This window comes from Scyliorhinus torazame, chromosome 6, assembly GCF_047496885.1.
Source record: "Scyliorhinus torazame isolate Kashiwa2021f chromosome 6, sScyTor2.1, whole genome shotgun sequence".
Classification (NCBI taxonomy): Eukaryota; Metazoa; Chordata; class Chondrichthyes; order Carcharhiniformes; family Scyliorhinidae; genus Scyliorhinus; species Scyliorhinus torazame.
In genome coordinates, this window is record NC_092712.1 from 45,984,292 (window position 1) to 46,009,590 (window position 25,299).

The window sequence follows — 25,299 nt, forward strand, 5'->3', positions numbered from 1 at the left end:
TCACCTTGCACTCATTTTCCCCCTTCACTGATTTGGGAAGTAATCCAGGCCACTGTCACTCTCTGTCGACTTCCCCATTCTCCATGGTGTCCCACCACACACTGGTTTCTAAAGCACTGTAATTGCTTATTCCAACGTTCATAGCACTTTGAAAGCACAGCGTGGGTTTCCAAAACTGATTGCTTAGTTGTCATAGTAGCAGAAGGGAGTGGTCCAGACTGATTTTGTAAACCCGTAAAGATTAGTCATCAGAGTGAATGTGGGAGATTATCTATCCGAGAAAGAGATAGGAAAGGGGTGTGATTTTAAAGGGAATGGGGAGGAGTAAGAATGGAGTTGAGGCTGTAGGGTCAGTGAGAGAAGAAGTTGAAGGAAGGTGACATATTTAGCTGGGACAAGTCAATATGATAACTTTGGACAAAACTAAGCATCACATGAGGCAGGGGTCATGAATTTTAAGACTCAAGTGAAAGAGAAAAAAGGAAAGGGTAGTAAGGAAAAACAAGAAGGACTGTGGAAGACAGAATGGGAAGGAGACACAGTCCGTGAAACCAGAAGAATGGCTTCACGAAGGTTGATCAGAATGGTGGGAAACGCATTGGGAAAGTGGAACCTTTGGAACTGAGTGAAACTGGGGTGGGGATGTGTGGTAATGGGCGGTGGATGAGAAAGGGGAAGTGAATGATCCAAGAAAACATGGGAAATACAGTCTTCACAATGTCCATCCCTATGATGCCACTTGACACTAGACACTCGAAAGAAACAATATAAAGAAAAGAAAGATGAAAGGAAAGAAGACAGACGGATAAAACATGGAAATGACAGAAGCAAGAGAGAGACCATTAATTTACCATGAGGAGCACCACAAGAGATCTACTAATCTAATTAAATTTTATAAAGCGAGCATTGTCCCTGTCACTAAGAGGAACAACAACTGCATATTACTTTAAATGTCACATGGAAAAGGATAGTACTACAACACAATAACTTATTTGATGCAAATTACAGCCTCCTAATGCAGCATTTGTCAAACGAAACAAAAAATAATTGCAAAATATTATTCATCAAAGACGATTTTGCTTCCAAAGTTCCTGCATTCTTTCTTTTGTGTTCAATCCTAATTGACTCTTTTTTGATGTCAGGTGCAAAGAAAAGAGCTACCCAATCAATTTACCCTCTGCCAGCATTATTATCTGTTTTTATAATGAAGCTTTATCGGCCCTGCTGCGGACAGTACAGAGTGTGCTAAGTCGTTCACCAGTAGACGTGCTGCATGAAATTATCCTTGTGGATGACAATAGTGATTTCAGTGAGTCAACCTTCCTGAAACTTTTCACCTCTTTTCATCCTTTCCTGCATGTTGGTGGCTGTTTAATTCCGTACAATCCTTCTTAAATCAGGGCGTAAGTGAACAAATATAGTTGGCTAGGTTTTCAGACCTTCTGGCTGACAAAGATGGGCCCAGCAACTCAAAAGTGATCCATTTCCAAGTCCTAACGCCTGTGCAATCATTCCACCACCCCCGCTTCAAACACCTGGAGTCTGATGTTCGGTCTCCCTTAAAATGCAAATCACAGTCATATAATGCACATGGATCTCTGATTATATAGAATCATAGAAAAATGATGCACGAGGAGGCCATTCAGCCCTTTAGCATGCTCCGGCATTCATTTAAAAAAAAAAAATATTTTTATTGGCATTTTCAATATCATGTACGTTGACGTTAGTGTTTATTTATTGTACAGCGTAACGCAAAAAGGCTTTTATTTTACTTTACTTTATTTATAGATTGCTGCCGTCTAGTTCGGCGTGTCCTCTCCCCCCTCCCCCCCCTGCACCCCAAACCCCTGCTTTCCCTAACTCCGCCCCGTCTTCCCCCTCCCACCCCCCCTTGTTATCCTCCCTGGTCGATATGGGGGGGGGGTTTCCCCCTTTTTTTGGTGGATGAATGGGGGGGGGGTGATTTGTCATCCCCTCCTCCCCCCGTGTTGTCCCTCTTTGCCCGTCTCCGATTCTCTGCTCCCTCCCCTCCCCCCTGGGTTGTGCGTCCCTGGCGTTGCTCCTTGTCTTTTTTCTTCCCCTCTCTGCTCCTTCCAGTTCTCCCTCTATTGGTTGTTGCTGGCCTCAAACAGGTTTTGGAGCAGACCGACAAATTGCCCCCATGCAGTAAGGAAGCCTTCCTCTGACCCTCGGACGGTGTATTTTATCTTTCCCAGTTGGAGAAATTCCAAAAGGTCAGCGAGCCCGTCTGCAGCAGTGGGTTGTGCTGCCGATCGCCAGCCGAGCAGGACTCTCCGGCGTGCGGTTAGGGAAGCGAAAACTAGGGCATCAGCCCCCTTCCCCATGTATAACTCTGACTGCTCTGATACTCCAGAGATTGCCACATTTGGGCATGGCTTCACCCTCACCCCCACAACCTTGGACATTGCCTCGGAGAAGGCTGTCCGGAACCCAGCAGGTTTGGGACATGCCCAGAACACGTAGGTGTGGTTGGCCGGGCCCCTCTGGCACCGTTCACATTTGTCCTCCACCTCCGGGAAGAACCTGCTCATTCGGGTCCTGGTCAGGTGCGCTCTGTGCACCACTTTGAGCTGCACTAGGCTGAGCCTTGCGCAGGAGGAGGTGGAGTTGGCCCTGCTCAGTGCTTCGTTCCAGAGTCCCCACCCCACTTCTGTCCCCAGTTCGTCCTCACGTTTCTTTCTTTTTAAAAAAAAATCTTTATATTGGCATTTCCCATATTTATAACCAGTTGTGTACATATACACAACACATTTTTCTCACCCGTGCTAATTTCCTTTATTATACAGAGAGGTTTAGTTTGGCCTTCATTTAACTGACCCTACGTGCATTTCATTGCCCTCTGGATCGGTCTATGGTTCCTCCCCCTTCCCCTTTGTGCCCCCCTCCCGCCGGGTTGTGCAGTCTTTTGGTACCTCATCTATCTTGGTGTTTTAAAAAAAAAAAATCTTATTAGGTTACTCCTTGTTGCTGGCCTCGAACAGGTTTTGGAACAGACCGACAAACTGCCCCCAAGTATCCAGGAAGCCTTCCTCTGACCCTCGGGTGGCGTACTTAATCTTCTCCAGGTGGAGAAATTCCAAGTGGTCAGCGAGCCAGTCTGCATCTGGGGTTGGTGCCAGCCGAGCAGGATTCTCCGGTGTGTGATTCTTTGCTCCAGAGTCCCCATCCTACCTCTGTCCCCAGTTTGTCCTCCCATTTTTGTCTGGTCTCGTTCAGTGGAGTCCGGGCTCTGTCCAGTAGCTGTCCGTTTATTTTCCCACATAGCGTGGCCGCTACCACTGGGCTCGTGTACCTTGTTGAGGAGGATGGGAGTGCTGCTGTAGCCAGGGCCCGGAGGGTCGTTCCTTTACAGGATGCCTCATCTACTTGTACCCAATCTGTGTCAGGTTCTTGTACCCATCCCCTCACTCTTTCTGCCGTTGCTGCCCAGTGGTAGTATTGTAAGCTTGGTAAGGCCAAGCCCCCTTTGGTTTTCCTTCTTTGCAGTGTCTGTTTGGGAATTCTCGGGTTCTTACCCCCCCCACACAAACGCCATGATTAGACTGTCTACGTTTTGGAAAAAGGCTTTGGGGATGAAGATCGGGATGGATCTAAACAGGAAGAGGAACCTTGGCAGTACGTTCATCTTGATCGTCTGCACTCTTCCTGCCAGAGAGAGTGGGAGTGAGCCCCACCTCGAAGGTCTCTTCTTACTTCCTCCACCAGGCTGGTCAGGTTCCACCTGTGGATCTGTGTCCAGTCTCTGGCTATCTGGATCCCCAGGTAGTGGAATCTGTTCTGGGCTGTTTTGAACGGGAGCCCCTCCAGCTCTCGCGCTCCCCCATTTGGGTTCACTGGGAATGCCTCGCTTTCGTCCAGGTTACGTTTGTAGCCCGAGAAGGTTCCAAACTCTTTCAGTATTTGCAGTATTGCCTTCAGTCCCTCCTGTGGCTTTGAGACATAGAGGAGCAGGTCATCTGCATAGAGTGAGACTCTGTGCTCTCTGGCTCCTCTCCGGATTCCCTTCCAGCTTTTTGCTTTTCGCATCCCGCAGGGCTATCGCCCGGGGTTCAATCGCCAGGGGTTCAATCGTTAGCACGAGCAAGAGTGAGGACAGGGGGCAGCCCTGTCTTGTTCCTCTCTGCAGCTGGAAGTATTTAGAGCTGGTGGTGTTAGTTTGGACGCTCGCTTTGGGAGCGTTGTACAGGAGCCTCACCCAGGCGGTGAACCCCGCTCCTAGCCCAAACCGTTTCAGTACCTTGAGGAGGTATTTCCATTCGACTCTGTCGAAGGCCTTGTCTGCGTCCAGGGAGACGATCACCTCTGGTGTTCTCTCCCCAGAGGGGGTCATTATTACGTTCAGCAGCCGCCTGATGTTTGCTGTGAGCTGCCTACCCTTGACAAAGCCCGTTTGGTCCTCTGCGACCACCTCTGGTACACAGCCCTCCAGCCTTTTGGCCAGGACTTTTGCGAGTATTTTCGCATCCACGTTCAGCAGTGAAATGGGTCTGTATGATCCACATTCCGTCAGGTCTTCATCTTTTTTGGGTATCAGTGAAATTATGGCCTGCGCTAGCGTGGGGGGCAGGGTGCCCCTTGCCAGTGAGTCCGCGAACATGTCCCTTAAGTATGGGTGCAAATGTTTTGTAGAAGTCCGCCGGAAACCCGTCGGGTCACGGTTCCTTCCCCGCCTGCATGGAGCTGATGCTCTCCATGATTTCTCCCAAGTCTATTGGTACTTCCAGCTTCCTTCGTCTGTCTTATCCCACAACTGGCAGTTCCAGTCCGTCTAGGAACTGTTTCATCCCCGCGCCCCCGTTGGGGGGCTCGGAGGTGTACAGTCCCCGGTAGAAGGTCTCAAATGCCCGATTAGCCTCCTTTGGCTCTGTTACCAGTCTGCTTCTGCTATCCTTTACCTGCGCTATTTCCCTTGTGGCTGCCTGGTTTCTCAGCTGGTGAGCCAATAGGCGGTCAGCCTTGTCTCCGTGTTCGTAGAAGGTCCCCCGTGTCTGGCGGAGTTGGTATACTGCTTTCCTAGTGGATAGCAGGTTAAAGTCCATTTGCAGCTTTTTTCTCTCAGCCAGCAGCTCTACGGTCGGGGCCTCGGAGTATTTTCTGTCGACTTCCAGGATGGAGTCCATCAGTTGTTGCCTGGCACCCTATCTTCCCTATCTCAGCTTGCCTTGTAGGCTATGATCTCTCCTCTAATCACGGCCTTCAGTGCCTCCCAGAACGTGGAGGGTGAGAGTCCACGTTTTGGTTGTTACTAACGTAGCCTCCTATGGCCCGCGATGTTCTCTGACAGGAGGCCTTGTCGGCCAGGAGATCCGTGTCCAGCCTCCATATGGAGCGCTGGTACCAGCCTGCCTCCAACCTCACATCCATATAGTGTGGAGCGTGGTCGGAGATAACGATCGCAGAGTACTCCGTTCGCGTGATCCCTGGCAGCACCGATTTCCCCACTGCAAAGAAGTCGATATGGGTGCATACCTTGTGTACTTGTGAGAAGTATGAAAATTCCTTCTCTCCTGGGTGCAGGAACCTCCATGGGTCCACCGCCCCCTTCTGCTCCATAAATGCTCCTGGTTCCTTGGCCATGCCAGTCTTTTTTCCTGCTCTGGGGTTTGATCGGTCGGTCAGTTGGTCCAGCACGCAGTTAAAGTCGCCCCCATGATCAGTCGGTGTGTGTCAAGGTCGGGGATTTCTGCCATGGTCTTCTTTATGAATTCTGTGTCGTCCCAGTTGGGAGCTTACACATTCACCAGTACGACCGGTGCCCCTTCCAGGACACCGCTGACCATGACGTACCGTCCCCCTGGGTCCGTAACTGTCTTGGTTTCCGTAAACCTCGTCCTCTTGCTAATTAATATTGCTACCCCCCTAGCCCTCATCACGTAGCATGAGTAGTATGTCTGTCCCACCCAGCCCTTTCTTACCAGCAGTCGGTCCTACTCCCTCAGGTAGATTATGTCTGCTTTTAGGCACCTTAGGTGGGTAAAGACTCTGGATCTTTTCACCGGGCCGTTGAGTCCCCTTATGTTCCAGGTAACAATCCTGGTGGGGGGTTTCTGCCCCCCCGGTCCTGCGGGATCACCCAAACCTACCTGGTGGACGCACCCCTGCACTCCGGGGTTTCCCTTCGTTAGGGGGCAGTCTAAAATGGCCACGGTCGCCCCTCTCGCCATGAGGTCGTACCCCAGGACTCCGGGGTTTCCTTTTGTCCAGGGGGCACCCAACATGGCCGCCAGCTGTGTGTACGCCATGTGGCTGCGCCCCTGCACTCCAGGATCTCCCTCCGCCCTGCAGCCCTCCCGAGTGGCTGTTTGTGGTGCCATCTTGGTTCCGCGCCCTGCTCCATGCCCGCCGAGGCCTGTGTTCGTGCTGCTTATCTACTTCACCCTTCTCTTTGCTTCTCTTTTGTTCTGCACTCTCCCTCCGACTCCTCTCCCCCCCCCCCCCTTAGTCCCCGTTCCTCTGTCCACCCCCTGTGTTCTTCCCCCCCCCCTCTGCCCTGTCCCCCCCCCTTCTCTTTGTGCCAGTCGTTCCCTATCCCCTGAGAAACACGCCGCGACCCTTTCTTCCTGGCCTCCCGTGTTAGCCCTCCTCGCTAGCACGGTGGCCCCCATCCCAGTACTTGCCCTGCTGTGGATCTGTTTTACCTTCCTTTTGCTAGCCCTTGTCTCGCCCTCCTGTCCGTCTTTTTCACCCTCATTCACCTTGCTTCGCTCCCACCCATTGCATTGAGAGATGAAACGAGCCCGGGAACGAGTTAGCATAGTCCCGCACAGTGCACCAAACACGTGTATACAGTTCGTGATCGTATTGTCTCTGTTTGCGGTTTGCTCTCTGCTCTTCCTTTCTTTTCCATCCCCGTCGCTTTCATGATGGCCATTGCGGCTGTCCCTCCCCCAGTTTGTTCGCTTTAACGAACTCCTCCGCTGCCGCTTGGGTGTTAAAAAACAGCTCCTTCCCCTAAAATGTTACCCAGAGTTTGGCCGGGAATAGCATCCCAAATTTCACATTACTTTTGTGGAGTGCTGATTTGGCCCTGTTGAATTCAGCCCTTCTTTTGGCCAGGTCCGCCCCAATGTCCTGGTACACCCCTATGGTCTTCCCTTCCCACGTGCTCGATTTCATCTGCCGGGCCCAGTTCAGGATTTTTTTCGCTGTCTTTGAACCTGTGCAGCTTCACGATAATCGCTATGGGCTGCTCCCCGGCTTTGGGCCTGGGTCGGAGCGACCTGTGCGCCCTGTCGATTTCTGGGGGATTTGGAAATTTCTCTCTTCCCACTAGTTTGCCCAGCATTTGGGTGACATAGCCTGTTGGGTCTCTGCCCTCCATCCCCTCTGGCAGACCCACTATTTTAACATTCTGCCACCTGGACCTATTTTCCTGATCCTCCACTTTCCCTCTTAGGCTCCCCTGGGTCGTTACCAGCCTTTTCACCTCGGTTTCCTGAGTTACCATCCTGTCGCTCTGGTCCGAGGCGTAACTGATTACAGTTACACTAGTAGAGGACCTGATGACCACAGACAGTAAGGAGGGGGGACTCGGTGGGAAAATATACGGACAGCTGTCCGACAGAGTCCCAACACCACTGGACGAGAGCAGACAGAAATGGGAGGACGGAAGGAGCGGCCGCAGCAAAGACGCTCCCGCACATCCACAAAATTGCGGCTCCTTTCAGGGGTTTTCCCGGTGAGTTTCTTTAATTTAAACTCACCTGAAAAGAGCTGCAATTTTGTGGATGTGCGGGAGCGTCTTTGCTGCGGCCGCTCCTTCCGTCCTCCCATTTCTGTCTGCTCTCATCCAGTGGTGTTGGGACTCTGTCCAGTAGCTGTCCGTATATTTTCCCACCGAGTCCCCCCTCCTTACTGTCCGTGGTCATCAGGTCCTCTACTCGTGTAATCTCCGGGGCCCTGGGGTATCCTATTGTCTCTTTGCGGAGGAAATATTTTATTTGTAAGTGTCTCATTTCCTGTCCTGTTGGCAATTCCCATTCCTCCGTCAGTTAGGGGCTAGTTTTGCACAGTGGGCTAAACAGCTGGCTTGTAATGCAGAACAAGGCCACCAGCGCGGGTTGAATTCCCGTACCAGCCTCCCAGAACAGGCGCCGGAATGTGGCGACTGGGGCCATCTCACAGTAACTTCATTGAAGCCTACTTGTAACAATAAACAATTATTATTATAGTTCGTTCAGCGTCGCTAGTCTGTGCCCTACGTAGAAGTCCCTAACTGTCAATATTCCCCTGTCGTGGCTCTATTTTTAAAATGTTGCGTATAGCATTGCTGGTGGAAATCTGTGGTTGCCACAGATGGGGGTCATGGGGACATTCCGGTTAGCCTGAAATGTTGTCTAAGCTGGCCCCACGTTTTCAGTGTGGCCCTTACCACTGGGCTCGATGCGTATTTCGCCAAGGAGGATGGGAGTACTGCCGTGTCCAGGGCCCGGAGGGTCGTTCTGCTCCGCCATTCATTATGATCATGGCTGATTACCAAGTAATCAGGGCTAAAGGGAACATTGACTGATTACCAAGTTCAATACTCTGATCCCGTCTTCCCCTCATATCCATTGACCCCTTTAGCCCCAAGAGCTATTTGGGCAGCACGATAGCATAGTGGTTAGCACAGTTGCTTCACAACTCTAGGGTCCTAGGTTCGATTCCCAGCTTGGGTCACTGTCTGTGCGGAGTTTGCACGTTCTCTCCGTGTGTGCGAGGGTTTCCTCCGGGTGCTCCGGTTTCCTCCCGCAGTCCAAAGATGTGCAGATTAGGTGGATTGGGCTTGCTAAATTACCCTTAGTGTCCAAAAAAAGTTGGGTGGGTTATTGGGTTATGGGGATAGGGTGGATGTGTGGGCTTGGGTAGGGTGCCCTTGCCAAGGGCCGGTGCAGACTCGATGGGCCAAATGGCCTCCTTCTGCACTGTAAATTCTATGTGTAATTCCTTATTGAAATTACACAATATTTTGGCCTCAACTACTTTCTGTGGTAGTGAATTCCACGGATTCATCACTCTCTGGGTGAAGACATTTTTCCTCACCTCAGCCCTAAAAGTTTTATCCCTTATCCTCAAACTATGACCCCTAGTTCTGGCCACCCCCACCATCGGGAACATTCTTTCTGATTCTACCCTGTCTAATACTGTTAGAATTTTGTACGTTTCTAGGAGTTCCCCTCTCACTCTTCGAAAATTGTCATTTTAAGATTATAATCGGGTACCACAAACCCAATCCAGCCCTCAAAATGGAGTGGGCCACCTAGCCTGAATGGTTGAGTGGCCTGTTGCCTGATGGTTAACATCTACGCCAATGGGGCAAAATGCAGGGCTTGATTAGCATATTGATCAGCATCTATCATTTCAGCACTGTTCCTTCATCATGTTTCTTTGCAAATGGCCTCTGCTTTCTCATTTGTTTTGTCAGCTAATCTAAAAGGTGAGCTGGAGGACTATATTCAGAAAAGCCTCCCTCGAAAAGTGAGACTTGTTAGAAACTCTGTGCGGGAGGGATTGATACGAGGTAGGATGATTGGAGCGTCCCATGCAACAGGTAACAAATTTAACTTCTTAAATGTTAAAAACGTAATTGTAAAGTTTCATTAATTTATCACATTTGTTATTCGAAATATTAAGGTCTCACCAAGGTGTAAGAGAAGATTTGACTTGAGAATCAAATCCATTGTGTCTTATAATCACTCAAATTCTTCCATAAGACATAGGAGCAGAACTAGGCCACTCGGCCCATCGAGTCTGCTCTGCCATTCAATCAAGGTTGATACTTTCTCATCGCCATTCTCCTGCCTTTTCCCCATACCCCTGATCTCCTATCTATCTCTGACTTAAAGACACTCAGTGTTTTGGTCTCCACAGACTTCTGCGGCAAAGAGTTCCACAGATTCACCACCCTCTGGTTGAAAAAATTCCTCCTCATCTCTGTTTTAAAGGATTGTCCCTTCAGTCTGAGATGGTGTCCTCTGGTTCTAGTTTTTCCTACAAGTGAAAACATCCTCTCCACGTCCACTCTTTCCAGACCTCGCAGTATCCTGTATTTTCAATAAGATCCCCCCTCATCCTTCTAAACTCCAACGAGTACAGACCCAGATTCCTCAGCCAAAGAACAAAGAACAAAGAAAAGTACAGCACAGGAACAGGCCCTTCGGCCCTCCAAGCCTGTGCCGACCATGCTGCCCGTCTAAACTAAAATCTTCTCCACTTCCGTGGTCTGTATCCCTCTATTTCCATCCTATTCATGTACTTGTCAAGATGCCCCTTAAACGTCACTATCGTCCCTACTTCCACCACCTCCTCCGGCAGCGAGTTCCAGGCACCCACTACCCTCTGTGTAAAAAAACTTTCCTCATACATCTCCTCTAAACCTCGCACCTTAAACCTATGCCCCCTAGTAATTGACCCCTCTACCATGGGAAAAAGCCTCTGACTATCCACTCTGTCTATGCCCCTCATAATTTTGTAAACCTCTATCAGGTCGCCCTTCAACCTCCGTCGTTCCAGTGAGAACAAACCGAGTGTATTCAATCTCTCCTAATAGCTAATGCCCTCCATACCAGGCAACATCCTGGTAAATCTCTTGTCCCCCCTCTCTAAAGCCTCCACATCCTTCTGGTAGTGTGGCGACCAGAATTGAACACTGTACTCCAAGTCAGACCAGTTACATTTTCCTCCAAATCATTTATATATACTATGAACAGCAAAGATCCCAGCAATGATCCCTGCAGAACACCACTAGTCACAGCACTCCAATCAGAAAAGCACCCTTCCATTGCTGCTCTCTGCCTTCTATGACCTAGCCAGTTCTGTATCCATCTTGCCAGCTCACCCCTGATCCCGTGTGACTTCACCTTTTGTACCAGTCTGCCATGAGGGACCTTGTCAAAGGCCTTACTGAAATCCATATAGACAACATCCACTGCCCTACCTGCATCAATTATCTTTGTAACCGTTCCTCGTACGACAAGTTCTTCAATCCAGGGATCATTCTTCTGAATGTCCTCTGGACCCTTTCCAAGGCAGCACATTCTTCATTAGATACGGGGTCCAAAACTGCTCACAGTACTCCAAATGGGGTCTGACCAGAGCCTTATACAGCCTCAGAAGTACATCCCTGGTCTTGTATTCCATGTCTTTTATAGTTGATCTTCTGTTTAGCATGACACGAATGTCAAATTGACTTTAATAAAAACAAAACGGGGTAATCCTGTGTATAGGGCCTTAGTGACGAAGAAGGTTTAGAGTCAGAAGCTTAGCTTCAAATAGCATAGCAGAGTTGCGAGAATTCTGATTTAGCATCAGACAGTTGTCAGGTGGAGTTATGGAACAGAGACTTTGGCGAAGACTGAAGCCAATTGGCTTCCGTCTTCCTGGTAGGCAATTGGAGGAAATTTCTTCTCCACCAAAACTGGTTGTCAGACATGCTGTGTGACAAATCAGAGTTACTGGATGGCTCGAAAGAGGTGGCAGTGAGGTAGAACTGGGTGTCATAAGTGTATATGTGAAACCTGATGTGTTTTCAGGCGATGCTGCTGAGTGACACAAGCGGATGGGTAATAGGAGGAATCCAAGAATAATTGCTTGGGAAACGCCAGAGTAAACAATGCAGGTGCCTTCTGGTGAACAGCCAGTGGTCGTGGTACACATCGGTACAAACGACATAGGTAAAAAAAGGGATGAGGTCCTAAAGGCAGAATACAGGGAGCTAGGAAGGAAGTTAAGAAATCGGACCTCAAATCTCAGGATTACTATCGGTGCCACGTGCTGGTCAGAGTAGAAATGACAGGATATATAGGATGAATATATGGCTGAAGAGATGGTATCAGGGGGAGGGTTTCAGATTCCTGGTTCATTGAGACCGGTTCTGGGGGAGGTGGGGCCTGTACAAACTGGACGGGTTACACCTGGGCAGGACTGGAACTGATGTCTTAGGGGGGCTATTTGCTAGAGTGGTTGGGGAGGGTTTAAACTAAAATGCCAGGGGGATGGGAACCTACGCAAGGAGTCAGAGAAAGAGGGAGCAAGGACAAAAGCAAAAGGTAGAAAAGTGAATAAGAAAATGATAGGTGGAGAAACCAAGGACAAAATTCAAACAGGGCAGTAGAGAAAAATATTGGGAGCAAGACAAGCATTGTGAAAAAGACAAACTTAAAGGCTCTGTGCCTTAATGCATGGAGCATTTGTAATAAAGTGGATGAACTAATCGCGCAGATAGATATAAATAGGTATGATATAATTGGGATTATGGAGACATGGCTGCAGGGTGACCAGGGATGGGAACTGAATGTCCCAGGGTTCTCAGTATTTAGGAAGGACAGGCATAAAAGAAAAGGTGGTGGCGTGGCACTGCTGGTTTAAGAGGAAATTAACACAATAGTGAGAAAGGATATTAGCTCTGACAATGTGGAATCTGTATGGGTAGTGTTGAGAAATACGAAGGGACAAAAAACATTAGTGGGTGTCATATATAGATCCCCAAGCTGCAGTGGTGAGGTTGGGAATGGCATTAAACAAGAAATTAGTGATGCATGTAACCAGGGAATATCGGTGATCATGGATGATTTTAATCTTTACATTGATTGGGCAAATCAAATTAGCCACAATGCTGTAGAGGAGGAATTCCTGGAATGTATACTGGATGGTTTTCTTGACCAATATGTGGAGGAAACAACTAGAGAGCAGGCCATCTTAGACTGGGTACTGTGTAATGAGAAGGGAATTATTGCCAATCTGGCTGTACAAGACCCCCTGGGGATGAGCGACCATAACATGATAGAATTTTTAATCAAGATGGAGAGTGAAGTAGTTGATTCGGAGACTAGGGTGCTGAATCTTAATAAAGGGAATTATGAGGATATGAGGCGTAAGTTGGCCCTTGATAGATTGGGGAGAGTTATTTAAAGGGATGACAGTGGATAGGCAATGGCAAACATTCAAGGAACGCATGGAGGAACTACAGCAACTGTTCATTCCTGTCTGGCACAAAAGCAAAGTGGGTAAGTAAGAGGATCAATCCATGGCTTTCCAAGGAAGAAGCATACAGATTGGCCAAGAAAAATAATAGGTCTGAGGATTGGGGACAGTTTAGAATTCAGCAAAGGAGGACGAAGGGATTGATTAAGAAGGGGAAAGTACAGTACAAAAGGAAGCTTGCAGGGAACATAAAGACTGGCGCTAAGAGTTTCTACAGATATGTGAAGAGAAAGAGATTGGTAAATAGAAATGTAGGCCCACTGCAGACAGAAACAGGGGAATGCATAATAAGGGACGAAGAAATGGCTGAGCAATTAAATACATACATTGGTTCTGTCTTCACAAATGAGGACGCAAATCAGATCCCAGAAATGTTGGAGAATGAAAGGTTTAGTGAGTGGGAAGAACTGAGGGAGATGAACATTAGTAGAGAAATGGTGCTGGGAAAACTGATGGGATTGAAGGTGGATAAATCCCCAGGGCCTGAGAATCTGCATCCCAGAGTGCTTAAGGAGGTGGCTCTGGAAATAGTGGATGCATTGGTGGTCACCTTCCGGGATTCTATAGACTCTGGAACTGTCCCTGCAGATTGGAGGGACAGTGCTCACATCACTCCGATATTCAAAAAGGGAGGTAGAGAGAAAGCAGGGAATTATAGACCAGTAAGCCGAACATCGGTCGTGGGGAAAATGCTTGAATCCATTGTCAAGGACTCTATAGCGGTACATTTAGATAGCAGTGGCAGGATCAGTCAGAGTCAGCATGGATTTATAAAGGGAAAGTCATGCTTGACAAATCTATTGGAATTCTTTGAAGAGGTAACCAGTACTGTCGACAAAGGGGAGCCAGTCGATGTGGTATATTTGGACTTTCAGAAGGCGTTTGACAAAGTCCCGCATAAGAGATTATTGTGCAAAAGTAAAGCGCATGGGATTGGGGGAAATGTATTGAGGTGGATAGAAAACTGGTTGGCAGAGAGGAAACAAAGAGTAGGGATTAATGGGTCCTTTACAAATTGGCAGGCAGTAACCAGTGGGGTACCACAGGGATCGGTGCTGGGACCCCAGCTATTCACAATATATATTAATGATTTGGATGAGGGAACAAAATGTAACATCTCAAAGTTTGCAGATGATACCAAATTGGGTGGGAGGGTGAATTGTTACGAGGATGCAGGGCTCCTACAGCAATATCTGGACAGGTTGGGCGAGTGGGCAAACTAATGGCAGATGCAGTATAATTTGGATAAGTGTGAGGTTATTCATTTTGGAAGCAAAAACAGGAAGGCAGATTACTACCTGAATGGTTGTAAATTGGGAGAGAGGAGTATGCAGCGGGACCTGGGTGTCCTTGTGCACCATTCGCTGAAGGTAAGCATGCAGGTGCAGCAGGCGGTAAAGAAGGCTAATGGTATGTTGGCCTTCATTGCAAGAGGATTTGAGTACAGAAGCAGGGACGTGTTGCTGCAATTGTACAGTGCCTTGGTGAGGCCACACTTGGAGTATTGTGTGCAGTTTTGGTCTCCTTCTCTGAGGAAGGATGTCCTTGCTCTCGAGGGAGTGCAGCGAAGGTTTACCAGACTGATTCCAGGTTTGGCGGGACTGTCATATGAGGAGAGATTAACTAGGTTGGGATTGTTCTCGCTGGAGTTCAGAAGAATGAGGGGGGATCTCATAGAGACTTATAAAATTCTAACAGGACTAGAAGGGTAGATGCAGGGAAGATGTTACCAGTGATGGGTGTGTCCAGAACCAGAGGTCACAGCCTGAGGATTCAGGGTAAACCATTTCGGACAGAAATAAGGAGACACATCTTCACACAAAAAGTGGTGAGCCTGTGGAATTCGTTACCACAGGAAGCAGTTTGGATCAGAAATTGACGAGCTGGAAGAAGACAATGGGTGGTGGTTGATGGGAAGTGTTCAGACTGGAGTCCAGTTACTAGTGGTGTACCACAAGGATCTGTTTTGGGGCCACTGCTGTTTGTCATTTTTATAAATGACCTGGAGGAGGGCGTAGAAGGATGGCTGAGTAAATTTGCAGATGATACTAAAGTCGGTGGAGTTATGGACAGTGCGGAAGGATGTTAGAAGTTACAGAGGGACATAGATAAGCTGCAGCGCTGGGCTGAGAGGTGGCAAATGGAGTTTAATGCAGAAAAGTGTGAGGTGATTCATTTTGGAAGGAATAACAGGAAGACAGAATACTGGGCAAATGGTGAGATTCTTGGCAGTGTGGATAAGCAGAGATCTCGGTGTCCATGTACATAGATCCCTGAAAGTTGCCACCCAGGTTGAGAGAGTTGTTAAGAAGGCGTACGGTGTGTTAGCTTTTATTGGTAGAGGGATTGAGTTTCGGAGCCATGAGGTCATGTTGCAGCTGTACAAAACTCTGGTGCGGCCGCATTTGGAGTATTGCGTGCAATTCTGGTCGCCGCATTATAGGAAGGATGTGGAAGCATTGGAAAGGGTGCAGAGGAGATTTACCAGAATGTTGCATGGTATGGAGGGACGATCTTATGAGGAAAGGCTGAGGGACTTGAGGCTGTTTTCGTGAGAGAGAAGAAGGTTAAGAGGTGACTTAATTGAGGCATACAAGATGATCAGAGGATTGGATAGGGTGGACAGTGAGAGCCTTTTTCCTCGGATGGTGATGTCTAGCACGAGGGGACATAGCTTTAAATTGAGGGGAGATAGATATAAGACAGATGTCAGAGGTAGGTTCTTTACTCAGAGAGTAGTAAGGGCGTTGAATGCCCTGCCTGCAACAGTAGTGGACTCGCCAACACTAAGGGCATTCAAATGGTCATTGGATAGACTTTGGACGATAAGGGAATAGTGTAGATGGGCTTTAGAGTGGTTTTACAGGTCGGCGCAACATCGAGGGCCGAAGGGCCTGTACTGCGCTGTAATGTTCTATGTCCTATGTAGTTGATGCTAAAACTTTGAAGATATTCAAGAGTCGGCTGCATATAGCACTTGGGGAGAATGGGATCAAAGGCAATGGGAAGAAAGCAGGATTAGGCTATTGAGTTGAAAGATCAGCCATGATCGTGATGAATGGCGGAGCAGGCTCGAAGGGCCGAATGGCCTCCTCCTGCTCCTATCTTCTGTGTATCTATGTAGGAGCAGTAGTAGAAGGAGATTCTTTATTTACCACTGGATAAATAAGAATGGTACCAAATTAGGGCAGTTTTAGTCAGCTGAAAATGGAGAGGGATAGCGTGGTAACCCATGCCAAATACTGCAAATAGCTTGAGAAGGATGAGCGGTTTACCACAGTCAGGGAGACCGTGTCCTGTCGGCTGTCGGGGTACTCCACGTAGGCGTACTGTGGGTTCGCGTGGAGGAGGTGAACCCTCTCGACCAACGGGTCCGACTTGTGCGCCCACACATGTTTCCGGAGCAAGATAGGTCCTGGGGCCGCCAGCCAGGTCGGCAGTGACGTTCTAAAGGAGGACTTCCTGGGGAAGACAAGGAGGCGCTCATGAGGCGTTTGGTTAGTGGTGGTACACAGCAGCGACCGGATGGAGTGGAGAGCGTCCGGGAGGACCTCCTGCCACCGTGAAACTGGGAGATCCCTGGACCGTAGAGCCAGTAGGACGGTCTTCCAGACCGTGCCGTTCTCCCTCTCTACTTGCCCGTTCCCCCGGGGGTTGTAGCTGGTCATCCTGCTCGAGGCTATACCCTTGCTGAGCAGGAACTGGCGCAGCTCGTCACTCATGACGGAGGACCCCCTGTCGCTATGGACGTATGCGGGGCAACCGAACATTGTGAATATGGTGTTAAGGGCTTTAATGACTGTGGCTGCTGTCATGTCAGGGCAGGGGATGGCGAAGGGGAAACTGGAGTACTCGTCCACCACGTTCAGGAAGTATGTGTTGCAGTCGGTGGAGGGGAGGGGCCCTTTGAAATCCAGACTGAGGCGTTCAAAGGGACGGGAGGCCTTGATCAGGTGCGCACTATCCGGCCTGAAAAAATGCGGTTTGCACTCTGCGCAGATGTGGCAGTTCCTTGTGACTGTATGGACCTCCTCCACGAAGTAGGGGAGGTTGCGGGACTTTATAAAATGGTAGAACCGAGTGACCCCCGGGTGGCAGAGGTCCTCGTGGAGGGTTTGGAGACGGTTAATTTTGTGTGTTGGCACATGTGCCGCGGGATAGGGCATCGGACGGCTCGTTCAGCTTTCCGGGACGGTACAAGATCTCATAGTTGAAGGTGGAGAGCTCGATCCTCCACCTTAAGATCTTGTCATTTTTAATTTTGCCCCGCTGTGCATTATCGAACATGAAGGCTACTGACCGCTGGTCAGTGAGGAGAGTGAATCTCCTGCCGGCCAGGTAATGCCTCCAATGTCGCACAGCTTCCACTATGGCTTGGGCTTCCTTTTCCACTGAGGAGTGGCGGATTTCTGAGGCGTGGAGGGTTCGGGAGAAAAAGGCCACGGGTCTGCCCGCTTGGTTAAGGGTGGCCGCTAGAGCTACATCGGAGGTGTCGCTCTCGACCTGGAAGGGGAGGGACTCGTCGATGGCGCGCATCGTGGCCTTTGCGATATCCGCTTTGACGCGGCTGAAGGCCTGGCAAGCCTCTGTCGACAGGGGGAAGGCCGTGGTCTGTATTAGGGGGCGGGCCTTGTCTGCGTACTGGGGGACCCACTGGGCGTAATATGAAAAGAACCCCAGGCAGCGTTTTAGGGCTTTGGAGCAGTGAGGGAGGGGAAATTCCACGAGGGGGCGCGTACGTTCGGGGTCGAGGCCTATTATCCCATTGCGCACTACATATCCCAAGATGGCTAGCCGGTTTGTGCTAAAAACGCACTTGTCCTCGTTGTATGTGAGGTTCAAGGCTTTAGCGGTCTGGAGCAATTTTTGGAGGTTGGCGTCGTGGTCCTGCTGATCGTGGCCGCAGATGGTTACGTTGTCGAGATACGGGAACGTGGCCTGCAACCCGTGTTGATCAACCATTCGGTCCATCTCTCGTTGGAAGACCGAGACCCCGTTTGTGACGCCAAATGGGACCCTTAGGAAGTGGTATAATCGCCCGTCTGCCTCGAAGGCTGTGTACGTGCGGTCACTTGGGCGGATGGGGAGCTGATGGTAGGCGGACTTGAGGTCCACGGTGGAGAAGACCTTATATTGGGCAATCCGATTGACCATGTCGGATATGCGGGGGAGAGGGTACGCATCTAGCTGTGTGTACCTGTTGATGGTCTGGCTATAGTCTATGACCATCCTTTGCTTCTCCCCTGTCTTTACTACTACCACCTGTGCTCTCCAGGGACTATTGCTGGCCTGGATTATGCCTTCCTTCAGTAGCCGCTGGACTTCGGACCGAATGAAGGTCCGGTCCTGGGCGCTGTACCGTCTGCTCCTAGTGGCGACGGGTTTGCAATCCGGGGTGAGGTTTGCAAACAAGGATGTGGGCTCAACCTTGAGGGTTGCGCGGCCGCAGATAGTGAGTGGGGGTATTGGGCCGCCGAATTGGAAAGTTAGGCTCTGCAGATTGCACTGGAAGTCTAATCCCAGTAATGTGGGCGCGCAGAGTTGGGGAAGGACGTAGAGCCTGTAGTTTTTAAACTCCCTCCCTTGCGTCGTTAGGGTCACTATGCAGAAGCCTTTGATCTGTACGGAGTGGGATCCTGCAGCTAGGGAAATCTTTTGCGCACTGGGACGGATGGTCAAAAAACAGCGTCTTACCGTGTCGGGGTGGATGAAGCTTTCTGTGCTCCCGGAGTCGACCAGGCATGGTGTCTCGTGCCCGTTGATCAGCACCATTGTTGTCGTCGTCTGGAGCGTCCGGGGCCGTGCTTGGTCCAGCGTCATTGAGGCCAGACGTGGTCGTAGTGCTTCAGCGTCTTCCTCGAACCCCGTGGAGCCGTCGATGCTGGGGTCCATTGTTGCCGTCCAAGATGGCGGCGGGGGTGAACAAAATGACCACCCCCATGCATCGCACATGGCTGGGGGGTCCCAAGATGGCGGCGCCCCTCCCCTCGTGGTGGCCGGGACCCAAAATGGCTGTGCCTGCGGGTCGCACATGGGGCGCTGGGGGAGTTGGGGAGCGTTTGAAACGCGCAGGACTCCTTCTTCTCCGGGGACAGCGGCGACCCCCCGGGACCGGCACACAGCCGCGAAATGGCCCTTTTTCCCGCAGCTCTTGCAAATTGCTGCGCGGGCCCGGCAGCGCTGCCGGGGGTGTTTCGCCTGGCTGCAGAAATAGCAGCGGGCCCCCCCGGGGCGACTTGGCGTCTGAACCGCGCAAGCCTGTGGGGGGGGGGGGTTTGTCGCGACGGGAGTCCACGGAGCCCAAGGGGCTGCCGCGCGGTCGGGGCCGTAGGCGCGGGCGTTTCGCGCGGCCACATCTAGGGAGGCTGCAAGGGCCCGTGCCTCTGAGAGTCCTAGCGACTCTTTTTCTAAAAGTCTTTGGCGGATTTGGGGAGAGTTCATACCTGCCACAAAAGCATCGCGAATTAACATGTCCGTGTGTTCAATCGCGTTTACCGGCGGGCAGCTGCAGGCCCGTCCCAAAATTAGCAGCGCGGCGTAGAATTCGTCTAGCGATTCTCCGGGACTTTGCCGTCTCATTGCGAGTTGGTAGCGTGCGTAGATCTGGTTCACTGGGCGAACATAGATGCTTTTTAGTGCTGCGAACGCCGTCTGGAAATCCTCTGCGTCTTCTATGAGAGGGTAAATTTCCGGGCTTACCCTCGAGTGCAGGACCTGTAGTTTCTGGTCTTCTGTGACCCGGCCGGGGGCCGTTCTGAGGTAGGCTTCGAAACAAGTCTGCCAGTGTTTAAAAACTGTTGCTGAACTGCGGGGAACAAGTCACGCTTAATAAATTGTAGCGCACAAAGACTCACGAGAGACGAATAGAGATGAAGTCGATGAGGCTTTATTAAGCGTGACTTGTTCCCCGCAGTTCAGCAACAGACTGGCCTGCGGGGGAGAACTCCTGGTTCTTATACTCCGCCTTCTAGGGCGGAGCTAGAGATCAACAGCCAACCAGGACCCGGGATCTGTCAGCCAATGACATCACGGCTTCACAGTCCCACATGACCCCTAATGCATACTACCACAAAAGTGAGGTGGAAAAATAAGCAAAGAATGAACTGTTAATATCAAAGAACAATACAGCATTGGAACAGGTCCTTCGGCCCTCCAAGCCTGCGCTGATCACATGTCCTATCTAGACCAACTGCCTGTATCCTTGTATACCCCGTCTCTTCATGTGCCTATCCAGATAAGTCTTTTTTTAAAAATTATTTTTATTCAGGGTTTTATCGAAACAAAATTTTTACATAACCGTTAACAACATTTAACAAAACAAGGTGAACGTTAACATTATATTTTAAAAAAAGAATATGCAGTAGGTAAACATGTAAACATCCCCCCCCCCCCCCCCCCCCCCCGGATTGCTGCTGCTGACATTTTAATGCTCTCCTAGAAAGTCGAGGAACGACTGCAACCTCCGAGAGAACCCCATCATGGACCTTCTCAAGACTGAGAAACCCAGCCATGCCATCAACCCGGGTCTCCACACTCGGGAGTTTCGGGTCTCTCCACATTAAAAGGATCCGGCTCCGGACTACCAGGGAGGCAAAATCCAAACCTTCAGCCTCTTTCGCTTCCTGAACTCCCGGATCGTCTGACACACCAAAGATCGCTATCTCTGGACTCAGCTTTTGGATCTTGGACATTGCCTTAGCGAATCCCTGCCAGAATCCTTTGAGAGCCGGACATGCCCAGAACATACGGACATGATTCGCTGGGCTTCCCGCACATCTCGCACATCTATCCTCAACCCCAAAAAACTTTCTCATTCTCGTTACCGTCATGTGTGCCCAATGGACCACCTTAAACGGAATTAATCTAAGCCTGGCACATGATGAGGAGGAATTAACCCTGCTTAGGGCATCAGCCCACAGTCCCGCATCCCCGCTCCCCGCCTAGCTCCTCCTCCCACTTGCCCTTAAGTTCCACCACTGGGGCTTCCTCCGCCTCCTGTAGTTCTTGGTAGATGTCCAACACCTTCCCCTCCCCTACCCAGGTGCCAGAGACCACCCTATCCTGTATCCTACGTGGGGGTAGCAATGGAAATGCCACCACCTGTTTTTTTAGAAAGGCGCGTACCTGAAGGTATCTGACGGCATTTCCAGATGGCAGATTAAATTTCTCCTCCAGCGCCTTCAAGCTGGGAAAAGTCCCGTCTATGAACATGTCCCCCATCCTTTTAATACCTGCCCTATGCCAGCTTTGAAACACTCCATCTATCTTGCCTGGAACAAATCTGTGATTGTTGCGTATCGGGGTCCACACTGAGGCTCCTTCCACCTTCCTGTGCCTTCTCCACTGACCCCAGATCCTTAGTGCCGCCGCCACCACCGGTCTTGAGGAGTAGCGCACCGGCGAGAACGGCAAAGGTGCCCCCCCCCCCCCCGACTGCGCTCTAGAAACAGTCTCTTTACTCGCAGGGTCTTATATGCCCATACAAATCCCGAAATGATCTTGTTCACCCCCTTAAAAATGGTCTTCGGGATGAAGATGGGAAGGCACTGGAAGACAAACAAAAATCTGGGGAGGACCGTCATCTTAACGGTCTGCACCGTCTCCGCTAGAGAAAGCGGGAGCATGTCCCACCTTTTTAAAGTCCCTCTCCATCTGCTCTACTAGCCGGGATAAGTTAAGCTTATGCAGGGCATCCCAGTTTCGATCCACCTGTATGCCTAGGTACCGGAAGCTCTTCTCTACCATCTTAAGCGGAAGCTCTCTGTAGCGCACAAAGACTCCATGAGACGAATATAGTGAAGTCGATGAGGCTTTATTAAGCGTGTCTGTTCCCCAGCAGCTCGATAGTAAACTGGCCTGCGGGGGAAGACACCGGCTTCTTATACTTCGCCTTCAGGGCGGAGCTTGAGGTCAACGGCCAACCAGGACCCGGGATCTGTCAGCCAATGACATTAGGGCTTCCAGTCCCACATGACCCCCAATACATACTACCACATTCACCCCTTGTCAAAAATGAACCCGGCGGGGTGATGCTTCGTATGGTGGTAAGGGTTTACAGAGCTGGTCCTGGGAGGATAGAACATTCACATGGTAGTACAGTATTGGACAGTTTCGTCCTGTTGCAACTATTTACAGACGGTATAGGAAAAAACCAAAATGTTCTTTGAACAGTCCATCTTTGTTTTACATCGACGCCACGAGTCGGTCGGGCGGTCTGGTCGTCCGTGTCGATCGCCTCGGCCCCGACGGTGGTGGTGGTGCTTGTACCAGTGTTGTCGCCTCCAGGAGCCATACGGTTTCAGCTGTCGGTGCAATGGGGAGGGGGACTGATCCTCCTGGGAAGGGGGCGGTCGCGGGGTGCGGCGGTGGCAGGAAGGGGGGCGGTTGGGTTGATGGTGTCGGGGGGGTGTGCGTGGTGCCGGCGGGCGCCAGATCCCGCAGGGAGACCGTGTCCTGTCGGCCGTCGGGGTACTCCACGTAGGCGCACTGGGGGTTTGCGTGGAGGAGGTGAACCCTTTCAACCAACGGGTCCGCCTTATGTGCCCGCACATGCTTTCGGAGCAGGATGGGTCCTGGGGCCGCCAGCCAGGTCGGCAGCAACGTTCCAGAGGAGGACCTCCTAGGGAAGACAAGGAGACGCTCGTGGGGCGTTTGATTAGTGCTTGTACATAATAACGACCGGATGGAATGGAGAGCATCCGGGAGGACCTCCTGCCACCGTGAAACTGGGAGATCCCTGGACCGTAGGGCCAGTAGGACGGCCTTCCAGACCGTGCCGTTTTCCCTTTCTATTTGCCCGTTCCCCCGGGGGTTGTAGCTGGTCGTCCTGCTTGAGGCTATGCCCTTGCTGAGCAGGAACTGGCGCAGCTCGTCACTCATGAAAGAGGACCCCCTGTCGCTGTGGACGTATGCGGGGTAACCGAACAGTGTGAAGATGCTGTTCAGGGCTTTAATGACTGTGGCCGCGGTCATGTCGGAGCAGGGAATGGCAAAAGGGAAGCGGGAGTATTCGTCCACTACATTAAGAAAATATGCGTTGCGGTTGGTGGAGGGGAGGGGCCCTTTGAAATCGAGACTGAGGCGTTCAAAGGGGCGGGAAGCCTTAATCAGGTGCGCTCCATCTGGCCTGAAAAAATGCGGCTTGCATTCCGCGCAGATGTGGCAGTCCCTTGTGACTGTACGGACCTCTTCTAAAGAGTATGGGAGATTGCGGGACTTGATGAAGTGGTAAAACCGAGTGACCCCCGGGTGGCCAAGGTCCTCGTGGAGGGTTTGGAGGCGGTCAATTTGTGCGTTGGCACATGTGCCGCGGGATAGGGCATCGGACGGCTCGTTCAGCTTTCCGGGCCGGTACAAGATCTCATAGTTGAAGGTGGAGAGCTCGATCCTCCACCTTAAGATCTTGTCATTTTTAATTTTGCCCCGCTGTGCATTATCGAACATGAAAGCTACTGACCGTTGGTCAGTGAGGAGAGTGAATCTCCTGCCGGCCAGGTAATGCCTCCAATGTCGCACAGCTTCCACTATGGCTTGGGCTTCCTTTTCCACTGAGGAGTGGCGGATTTCTGAGGCGTGGAGGGTTCGGGAGAAAAAGGCCACGGGTCTGCCTGCTTGGTTAAGGGTGGCCGCTAGAGCTACGTCGGAGGCGTCGCTCTCGACCTGGAAGGGGAGGGACTCGTCGATGGCGCGCATCGTGGCCTTTGCGATGTCCGCTTTGATGCGGCTGAAGGCCTGGCAAGCCTCTGTTGACAGAGGGAAGGTCGTGGTCTGTATTAGGGGGCGGGCCTTGTTTGCGTACTGGGGGACCCACTGGGCGTAGTACGAAAAGAACCCCAAGCAGCGTTTCAGGACTTTTGGGCAGTGCGGGAGGGGAAATTCCATGAGTGCGCGCATACGTTCGGGGTCGGGGCCTATTATCCCATTGCGTACTATGTAGCCCAGAATGGCTAGCCGGTCAGTGCTAAAAACGCACTTGTCCTCGTTGTACGTGAGGTTCAAGGCTTTGGCGGTCTGGAGGAATTTTTGGAGGTTGGCGTCGTGGTCCTGCTGATCGTGGCCGCAGATGGTTACATTGTCGAGATACGGGAACGTGGCCCGTAACCCATGTTGATCAACCATCCGGTCCATCTCCCGTTGGAAGACCGAGACCCCGTTTGTGACGCCAAAAGGGACCCTTAGGAAGTGGTATAATCGCCCGTCTGCCTCGAAGGCTGTGTACTTGCGGTCACTTGGGCGGATGGGGAGCTGATGGTAGGCGGACCTGAGGTCCACGGTGGAGAAGACTTTATACTGGGCAATCCGATTGACCATGTCGGATATGCGGGGGAGAGGGTACGCGTCTAGTTGTGTGTACCTGTTGATGGTCTGGCTATAGTCAATGACCATCCTTTGTTTCTCCTCTGTCTTCACTACTACCACCTACGCTCTCCAGGGACTATTGCTGGCCTGGATTATGCCCTCCTTTAGTAGCCGCTGGACTTCGGACCGAATGAAGGTCCGGTCCTGGGCGCTGTACCGTCTGCTCCTAGTGGCGACGGGTTTGCAATCCGGGGTGAGGTTCGCAAACAAGGACGGGGGTTGCACCTTGAGGGTAGCGAGGCCGCAGATAGTGAGTGGGGGTATGGGGCTGCCGAATTTAAACGTAAGGCTCTGTAGATTACATTGGAAATCTAATCCCAGCAAGGTGGGGGCACAGAGTTGGGGAAGGACGTTAAGTTTGTAGTTTTTGAACTCCCTCCCCTGCACCGTTAGGGTAACTATGCAGAATCCCTGGATCTGTACGGAGTGGGATCCTGCAGCTAGGCAAATCTTTTGTGCGCTGGGATAGGTGGTCAAGGAACAGCGTCTTACCGTGTCGGGGTGTATAAAGCTTTCCGTGCTCCCGGAGTCGACTAGGCATGGCGTCTCGTGGCCGTTAATTAGGACCGTTGTCGTCGTCGTCTGGAGTGTCCGGGGCCGAGCCTGATCGAGCGTAACCGAAGCGAGCCGTGGTTGTAGTAGTGGGGTGGGGTCCGTTGTTGCCCTCCAAGATGGCGTCGGGGATGGACAAAATGGCCGCCCCCATACATCGCACGTGGCTGGGGGGTCACAAGATGGCGGCGGGGGTGGACAAAATGGCCGCCCCCATGCGTCGTACAGGCCAGGGGCGGTCCAAGATGGCGGCGCCCCTCCTCCCCTCGTGGTGGTCGGGACCCAAAATGGCGGCGTCTGCGGGTCGCACATGGTGTGCTGGGGGGTCTGGTGAGCGCTAGGACCGCGAGCGCTAGGACCGCGCGGAGCTCCCTCACCGCGAGCGCTAGGACCGCGAGCGCTAGGACC

At 51.3% G+C, this 25,299-nt stretch overlaps 1 protein-coding gene across 5 annotated transcripts in view; it reads left to right on the plus strand.

The window, feature by feature from the left end:
• Nucleotides 1–25,299, plus strand: part of galnt11 (UDP-N-acetyl-alpha-D-galactosamine:polypeptide N-acetylgalactosaminyltransferase 11 (GalNAc-T11)) — a 375,834-nt gene that overhangs the window by 257,005 nt on the left and 93,530 nt on the right. For all 5 annotated transcript variants that reach the window (XM_072508170.1, XM_072508174.1, XM_072508171.1 and 2 more), the window contains 2 exons: nt 1,143–1,309; nt 9,425–9,550. In XM_072508170.1, the coding sequence (XP_072364271.1) occupies nt 1,143–1,309; nt 9,425–9,550 (293 nt within the window). The remainder of the gene's footprint in view (nt 1–1,142; nt 1,310–9,424; nt 9,551–25,299) is intronic.